A 9294-nucleotide genomic window follows, 5' to 3' on the forward strand; every position below is an offset into this window, starting at 1 on the left:
TATTTTTAAAAATATTGTTTTTTTCAAAAAAACAACAAAAAAAAATTAATTAAAATTTTCTTCTTTTTAATTATTAGAGGAATCGAGTTTGTAAACATAAATATATAAATATACAAATAATACATGTATAGTTTATAAAGTAATATATGTTTGGTTAATTACTACCTTATAAATAACATAACTTATGGGTAATATTTTGCTTTATGTGATATAACATGCTGATATACAGATGAAATAAGGTAATACAATCAATAAAATTATTATTAATATATTAAAATTATATCATATTTGAACTTAATAAAACAATTAACTATTGCACAATATCATAAAATAGCAAAATTATTTGAATAATTCTTACAATGTTGTCATTATTAAATAATTTTATTATATAGAGTGTATATACGAGAGGAGTTAATGCTATAAGTTGGAAAGTAAAAATGTTTTAACATCATAACATTTATCAATTATAGAATAACTATTTATTACAAGCAGTAGATGTATTTTGATTTGTGCATTAATTTTTCTAACTGTATATATGTACTTCGTTGTATTTACTTCAACATTTAGATTAATGTGTCCTACACCTATATATTTAGGTTTGTATGTCTCAAATAAATATTCATATATTTTCATGTTTTTTTATTTTTTTCTGAATTTTTTATAAACTTTCAAATGCATAAATGAGTAATAAATATATATTATTTGTGTACATTTTTTTTCAAAATGTTCTTTTCTTCAATTTTTTGTTACTTCTCTTTACTGAAATATTATATTTTCATATTTTACCTATCCTTTATGGTTCTTTCTTTAAGCATCCTTTTTTTACTTACTTTTTTTGTTTATATTTGTATTACAATTTATTTTTGAATAATTAAAATTATAAAAAAACAAATTAGTAAAATTTATGTTAATTAACTTGTAATTGATTCTTGAAAAAAAATAGAAAATCAGTATTAACATTCTACCATTGTGAGTAAATTATTAAAATGTTATGGAGGTGTTGAATTGTTATAATAGTAATAGTAATATATGTAATTATAATAGTAAATGTTAATTTGTTTTATGTTATTTGTATACTATTTATTGTGTGCATCCAAACATTTTAGAAGATAAAATAGGGAATAGAGAGAATTAGCAATATATATATCTTAAGTATAACGGTATTAATTTCATAGAAAGTACGCCGTGTTTTTATGAGGGTACTTGTATCTTTATGAGACAACATAATCTTCGTAAAAGAGCGTTAACCTGAAAAAGGGGAGAATGGAGAAAAAACAAAATGATAGATGTGAAACCGTGTAAAAGTAAAACCAGAACGAATAGAAACAGGAAACATAAAAAAAGACAAAATAACATAAATTATAATTAATTATGATAACAAATATATAAGCCTAATGTTTATTTTAAAATCTTTTTTTTTTTCACTTTGTTTTTTTTGGTGAGAGACCAATTAAAAAGATATACTTCCAAAAAGGGAAGATAAATATAAACAGTCTGCGAAATAAAAGTATGAAAAAAAAAAATAATAAAAACAAAAGTAAGAGTAATTGTTTACAACGGTTTCTTACTTTATTTTTTCTTGTCTTAGTTTATATGCGAAGACAAAAAACTGAGAAATAAATTTGTAATTAAATACTCCATTGAGATTTAGGATTATAAGAGAAGATATATATTTTTTTCGAAAACATATTATGTATCACATATGTTTATACGTCATTTACATGTATTTTCACATGTATATGTGTATACATATGTATGAAATTGACAGGATTATGTATGCATTGTGTTTACATATTTGTACCATAGTAAATTTGATAAAATGCATACTTATTTTTATATATATTAAATAATTTGAATTATTTAATCAAATTTTTAAATGTTATTATGCACGTTTTTACTCATGCACAGCGTGAATATGATAAAATTAGAACAAATAAACGAAATATAATGCATTTTTTATGAAACAATTAATCTTTTTTTCCTTAGGACATAATTTCATCAGTATCTCATTATTACTGGGATTCATGAGTATATATTTTTTTTTTTTTTATGTAGTTGTCTCCATCAGAATAACATTTTTAGAAATGTACAAAAGTGTACATAGTTCATTTAAAACTAACTAAATCGATTAATATATTTATGGTCTAGTGGTAAGTTTATATAAATAAATAATTGAAATATTTTGAGGATACAATTACTTAAATATCTGTTTACGTACATAGAATAGCATTATTAGTGAGTGAATGACTATTTATATGCATAACATGCTCTTATATGTGTATATTTTTTCTTTTTCTTTCATCAATTATCTTTCCTTGTGTTAGAATATTTATGTTGGCAAATAGTATATTCGTGAATATGCAATGTATTTATATAAAAACATTTGTATGTTGGAACTTTTTTTACAAGTTCTTGAACATATTTCGATCTTATGTGTCTATATTGTAAATGAGTCTATGTTGAATTCTATGTACTACGCGAGAATGAATAAATAAATGGAACCATTATATATTACAGGGGGTAAAAACAACAATACATAAAGTTCATTGAAATAGCTATTTCACTTAAGGATGTTAATAAGGAAAAGGAATATAAAGAACTCTATAAACTTAAGTTTGAATAGTTTATATTTATTAGCTGCAGAGAAATCTTTAACATTAGCCCCATTTTATGTTACGTCAAAAGTAAAAACATACTTTTTATTGCCTTTATAAAAGATTTCCTTACAGAATTTTAGGTAGCACATTTGTCCTAAGCATTATGAAAACACATGAACAAACTTAGTGCAAAGGTGTAAAGGAAAAATATAAACGTAATTAGTTCATCGAAATGCAATTATGAAATTTTATGAATACTTATGTATGTACATATGAGTAAGATGGACTTATGAGTACATGTGCATGTTTATAAAATTCACCGCGCATAAGCATTTATGGAAGTATATACAGTAATAATGAAAAGTATGAAAAATCTTCTTGCATATTCAAATTTGTATATAAAGTATTAATTCATTTGAAACTTATAATAAAGAAATTATACCATATTTTTTGTAAACTTTTTTCTTTAGTTTTATTGGAATATAGATATTATATAAATGTATGAAGACCTATACATAATAGAACACACTTATATATATTTTAAAAAAATAAATTAATTAGAATAAATAAATGTCAGTAAAATTCTAGACTAAAATGAAAGATATATATAGTTAAAGCTCGTAGTTGTCCTAAATTTAGATATTATTTTAATATATTTACATTTTTGTTAACGGAATTCCCTACCAGTTACAGTAGTATTCGTATTATTGAAACGATTTATTAGTTCTATAATAAAGATGATTGTAGAAATATTGCTTAATGTAACTAAAGGGAAATGAAATTTTAGCGAAAATATATATAACACACATTAATTCTTAAAAAAAATATTAAAATAAAAAAAGACATATAACTTATTATTATAATAACATCAAACATATGTTAAGTTAAAAGAAACATAATTTATTAACACAAATGATATACGTATGAAAAAGGACTATTGCAAACGACTCTATACATACAATAATTTAGAATATATGAAGTGTTTAATATGAATTTATATGTATTAATTAATAGATATACATATATAAGATAATATGTATATTTAATAATTATATTATCTTATGTTGTACGCATTCTCTGAGGATATAATTAAATATTTAAAAAAAAATAAAAACTATTTATAGTTAGTTCTTTAGATTTACTAAATATGCATAATTAGTTTAATTTTGTGTGAATATTTTTAATGAATACTATAAGTATAAATTATATAGAAAAAAATTAATACTTTAAAAATTATCATTTATATTAATTACACGTAAATTTAAAAAATAATAAATAAACGGATGCTTATATGTTTATATAATGTCTATCATTATATATTATTTATATTAGATAGTATTATTTATAAAGAAGCATTGTTATGTTCTTTTATATAACCACAAATTTGTAAATTTTGAGCAAGTTTTATGAATATGAAATACTTATATAAAGATCTCGCACAAAAAAATCATTTTAAATATAATTATATTGATATATATAAATGTATATACTATATGAATATGGAAATAAGAAATAAAAAAATAATTACCTTTTTGTTGAGAAGTACAATAGGATAATATGTATTATCTAGCATATTAAAAATTTAAAGATTTTACACATTTTTCGTAATTATGTGAAAACTCTAAATTTACATATGTATTGAGGTAATTTTTATTTATAATTTAATAGGAAATATATACCCTATTGTCTGCTCTATAAAGTTGTGAATAAGAAAAATAATATATTAAGGTTTTTTAAATAGTGTTACATGTTATTTTATATGTTATCTCTTTGTATTTCTTATATAAATACTTTTACGTCCAAATTATTTTATATAATATTTTTATTTTCATTGTAATTTTTTTACTTTTAATTATCTTAATTTCTGAAAATGTTTTTTTTACTACATTTAATTTTTTTTTCTTTTTTTAAAAATATAACTTATGTTCAACTTATATATTTATATTTCTTTTTAAAAAAATAAAATAAAAAAAGAGTATACATTTCATATTACTTAAATCTAATAAATTTTTAATAATAAAAAAATAAATTTTTTTAAATTATATAATAATTTTAGTATTCTTCATAAAATAATATTATATAAATATATGCAGGCGTTTAATTGAATAGTAATTTTTGAAGCATCAATATTTTGTATGTGAATAATATATTATAAAGCAATTTTTTAATTGTTGTACAAATGTTATACATGTTGTAGTTATATGCCACTTGTTAGATTATAATTTGCGCTATAAAAAAAAATTCAGTCTTTTTTTTTTTTTCTTTTATATGAATACTATTATATGATATGTTAGAATTTATGGCTTTTCATTTATAAAGTGATTGTTAAAATATGTAACGTGCACAAATTTATAAGATTATTGTTAGGAATCAGCGAAAAAAACTAATTATTGTATTCCTTATATATTCTAACATAAGTATTTTCACAGTATATTTTTTATTCTAATAAAGAAATAAAATATTTATGAACCTAAAAAAATCTAATTTATTTTTTATTTTTTATGAAGTGTATTGAAATTAAAGACTTAGAATTGTTCCATAAGACCGCTAATGTATGTATATTGAACAGTCACTGATAAAAATATTTTAACCTAGTATAATATATATGACTTTGCTTTTCGTATAAATAACTTTATTGGAATAATTAGAAAAATATTTTTAAAATTATCTATGCTTTTTTATACCATTAATTTGTATTTTATTTATGTAATATAATACCTTTTAAATATAAAATAGTAATGCAAATAACTATAATCTTTTATTGCTATCTTTTGAATGTGCAGTGAATTATTTAGTTACTTAAATAAATTTTAAAATAAACTAATTACGAAATTAATGGAAAATATATATTTTTTATTTAAGTTAAAATATTTGTATTTATGCTTTTTATTTGGGTAAGTTCTTATTTCATTGGTGTGCTATAATAGCATAGCAGAAATTTTTCTATATATTTATTTATGCTTTTTGTTGTATATATATATAAGAAAAGTTTACTTATGTATAAGTAAAATTATAACATTTTTAATAGTAAAAATACTTTTTTTTCATTGTAGTGTACATTTTGATAAATTTTTATATAATTAGAAGCGCAGAGACAAAGCATTAGATGGATGAAGCTATATATTATTAGAAGAAATGAAAAGAGAACAGGTGATATAGAATTATAGATATATCATTTGGAAATGAATATAATTATATAGACAATGAAGAAAAAATGTTGAATTAGGATATGCTGCAAAGGGTTATTGTAGTTATAATTGTAATTCATGAACTGTAGAAAAAAAAAATAAGTTAAGAAACGGATATCAGTTATATTAAGGTATTTTCAGTTTTAGATATATTTTTTTTTGAAAAACTTTTACATAGGTGATTTAGTCCTATATAAAAATATAAGAGATATCTTGATCCTACATAGAAAGTTTAGAATATACAGCATGTATAAATATCTCTTAGAATTTTCTTCATAGATATACCTTATTATAAAACTATTTATTCTTTTATTTTTTATATTATTCAGAATTTTTTTATATATATGGGTTTCAGAAATACTAAAGTGATTATTTTTTTCTGAAAAGGGTTATAAAATTGTATTCCTTTTAATTACTTTATTATGCATTTTAATACTTATTTATGTGCTTAAAAACAATGAAATATTTTTATACATATAAATTTTTTCTTATGCAACCTATAAAATATAATAATTATATATTAACACGAAAAATCATGAAATATATATTATATATTTTTAGCATTTTTCATGTTTCTGTACTCGTTTTTGTATTATAATTTATTCTTTTGAAATACGTGAGTATTTTATCTTAATACATATATATAATTATTTTTCATTATTCATAAAAATGTAAAAATGATATTTCTCAAAATCTATAATAAAAATATGTGCTTAATGTGCAAAAATTACTTGTGTTTATATTTCATAAAGATTTGTATTAAAACAAATGTGCGATCGTTTAATTTAATATATGAAATACAAATTAATAGAAATTCATCTAGAGATATTATTTATATTTTTAAAAATTATTTATTTATTTTTTTTATGATTGTATGTGATCATTTAAATTATTTTTATATGTAGTATATGATGTGAATTACATGATATATAACTTCTTTGATGTAAGAATATATATGACACATGTAATAATTTTTCTTATAATTGAAGTATTATATTAAGAGTAAATAATATTATACTCCTTTATAAAATTAACTATTATTAGAACATTAACAATTTTAAAAATTATAAAGCTTTATGTTTAAAAAAGAAATTTAAAAAACATTACTCATTTTACATTTTATCTTACATTATAGTTGGACTTAATCATCTATTATAAAAATTATATTAACTATGATAAAATATAAAGATAACAAGAATTATATTTGTATTTACTTATGATATGGTTAAAAAACTACGTTATTCTACAAATATTTTGATTATATTAATGAATTTATACAGGAATCTTTTTGTATTTCATATATTTATTATAATTTTTTTTTTTATATCTCTTTCTAATATATATATTAAATTAAAAAAAATAAAATAAAATAATTACATAAACTTAAAAACATTTCTTTTAGAGATGGCAATGTAAATTATATATTATCAAATAATATAGCCTTTAAAACAAATTCGAAAATATAAAAGACCAGTTATTATTTACGTTTCAAATATATGTTTTTTTATGGAACTAGAAAGATTACTATAAATTATAGATTATATAAGAATGATTATGTTAATGACGTAAATAATTAAAATACTAAAAATAAAATAATGTGAGAACTTACGCACAATATTGTTGTCTTTATTTATAATTACTGTTGCTATAAAGTTTGTAATAGATAATATTTTATTTTTAGAGATATCTAGTTTTTTCTAAAGATATAAATTTTATAAAGTACGAATTATTAATAGGAAAACATCATTGAAAACAGTAGTATTTCTCTTAAAATGGAGAGCAATGTATTATCTATATTCTCTACATTCTATACTCTCTATATATGAAATATATCGAAATATTATGAAATGGTATATATATGTATATATTTTTAATTAAAAAGAATTAATATAAAGCTTATTTAATTACATTATTATATTAAATAAATAATTTATATATTTTGAATATCTATTAATAAATTCAAATTATATTATTTTAACAGAAGTTATATTTTTATAAATGTCATTAAAATAAAAATTTTTAAGTTTATTTTTGAAATTATTTTACTTTGTTTCTTTCATGTACTAAAAATAAAATTATGCAATTTTTATTATGCTTTTTAAATAGAACAATAAAAAATATATTATATAAATAATTATACTGTTAGTCATAATCAAACGTACATTTTACTATTGTTAATTATATTATTGCTGAAGGTATTACTGTATTATATTTATGTATGATGGAACATAAAATAATATCCCTGTTATTTAAAAAAATTTCTACTTTTATCATTTTAAGTTGGATATGTCATATATATATGGTGCGATACTATTATTTAAGGATATTTGCATCATTACTATTATTAATATTTTATATTTATTAGTACTTTTTTTTGTTGTGATTTTATTCATTTGTTTAAAAGATAAATTTTTTTATTGTTTTTCTAGAATACGCATAATAAATCTTTGATCGAAAGCTGCAAACATCGTAGAAATTTTCATATAACAAATTATCATTTAATGGAAAATTATATGCAGGATAAGGACTCAAGTATTATGTATTTAAAAGAAAAGATACCAAGGGGAGTTGACGATAAAAATAATATATACAATAATGAAAAAATGAACTCAGGAACAAACAAACAAACAAACGGAAATTCAACAAACAATAAAAGAGATCATAAAAAGGTTAAGAAGAATAAATCTAGTACATTTGAAACCAAAAAATATTCTCATTTTGAAAAGAAAATATTCAAAAATCTGGATTATGTAGATTTCCTACAAAATAATAAGACAATTAGTGAAAAGCTTTACAAAAAAATAATACTTAAAAAATACTTGTTAAGGATCGTTCTTCCTATTATGTTGTTCTTTTTGTTATTTATAGCATTCATAGTAGAATTTTTTTCAGGTTATGGAATTTCAAATGAGATATATATTTTATTGTATAAATATCTTGAAAAAAGTGGGGTGAAAAATTTAGCAAGCAAATGAGGAATACATTTTTAGGGGAAATATTTGCCTACACTAATAGTAGTTCGAATAAATCTTATCTCGTTAAAATTTTTGCAATGGACTAACATATTTTTTACTTTTTGTTATATTAGGCATTACGTTTATATCAGGGGTTGTTTATTATCACAAAAAAGTTAAAAAATATGATAAAATTAAGTTCAGGAGAAGATAAAATATATAATATGGAATATGCTCTCTTGTATAAGGAAATATATAATGAAAAGTATTATATTTATTGATATGATTAATATAAATATAAATAATTACAAAATTTCATAATTAAATCTATATATATATTCTCCTTATTGTTATGGGATAGTATAAAAATATATCGTATATTTTTTGGTTAATTTGATAGTTCTAGTATTTTTCAATTTATATTTCAATGAATATTTTAAAAATAATTAAATATTATAGTTTCATATATAATTGTGTATGTTAGCACTTGAATAAACTCTCATATAAAATATGTTTATGTTCATTAAAATTAATGTGTTATGTAGAAATTAATAC

The 9294-nt window shown here is 19.5% G+C and overlaps 1 protein-coding gene across 1 annotated transcript; it reads left to right on the forward strand.

The window, feature by feature from the left end:
- Positions 1-8003: 8003 nt before the first annotated feature.
- PmUG01_08060900 (fam-l protein) lies at positions 8004-8760 on the forward strand (the record flags this gene model as incomplete). The annotated part of the gene is made up of 2 exons (XM_029004767.1): positions 8004-8087; positions 8215-8760. The coding sequence occupies 2 exons, from the start codon at positions 8004-8006 to the stop codon at positions 8758-8760; spliced, it is 630 nt and encodes a 209-aa protein (XP_028861423.1).
- Between the last annotated feature and the right edge of the window lie 534 nt (positions 8761-9294).

The sequence above is a fragment of the Plasmodium malariae genome (genome assembly GCF_900090045.1).
Source record: "Plasmodium malariae genome assembly, chromosome: 8".
NCBI classification, from domain to species: domain Eukaryota; phylum Apicomplexa; class Aconoidasida; order Haemosporida; family Plasmodiidae; genus Plasmodium; species Plasmodium malariae.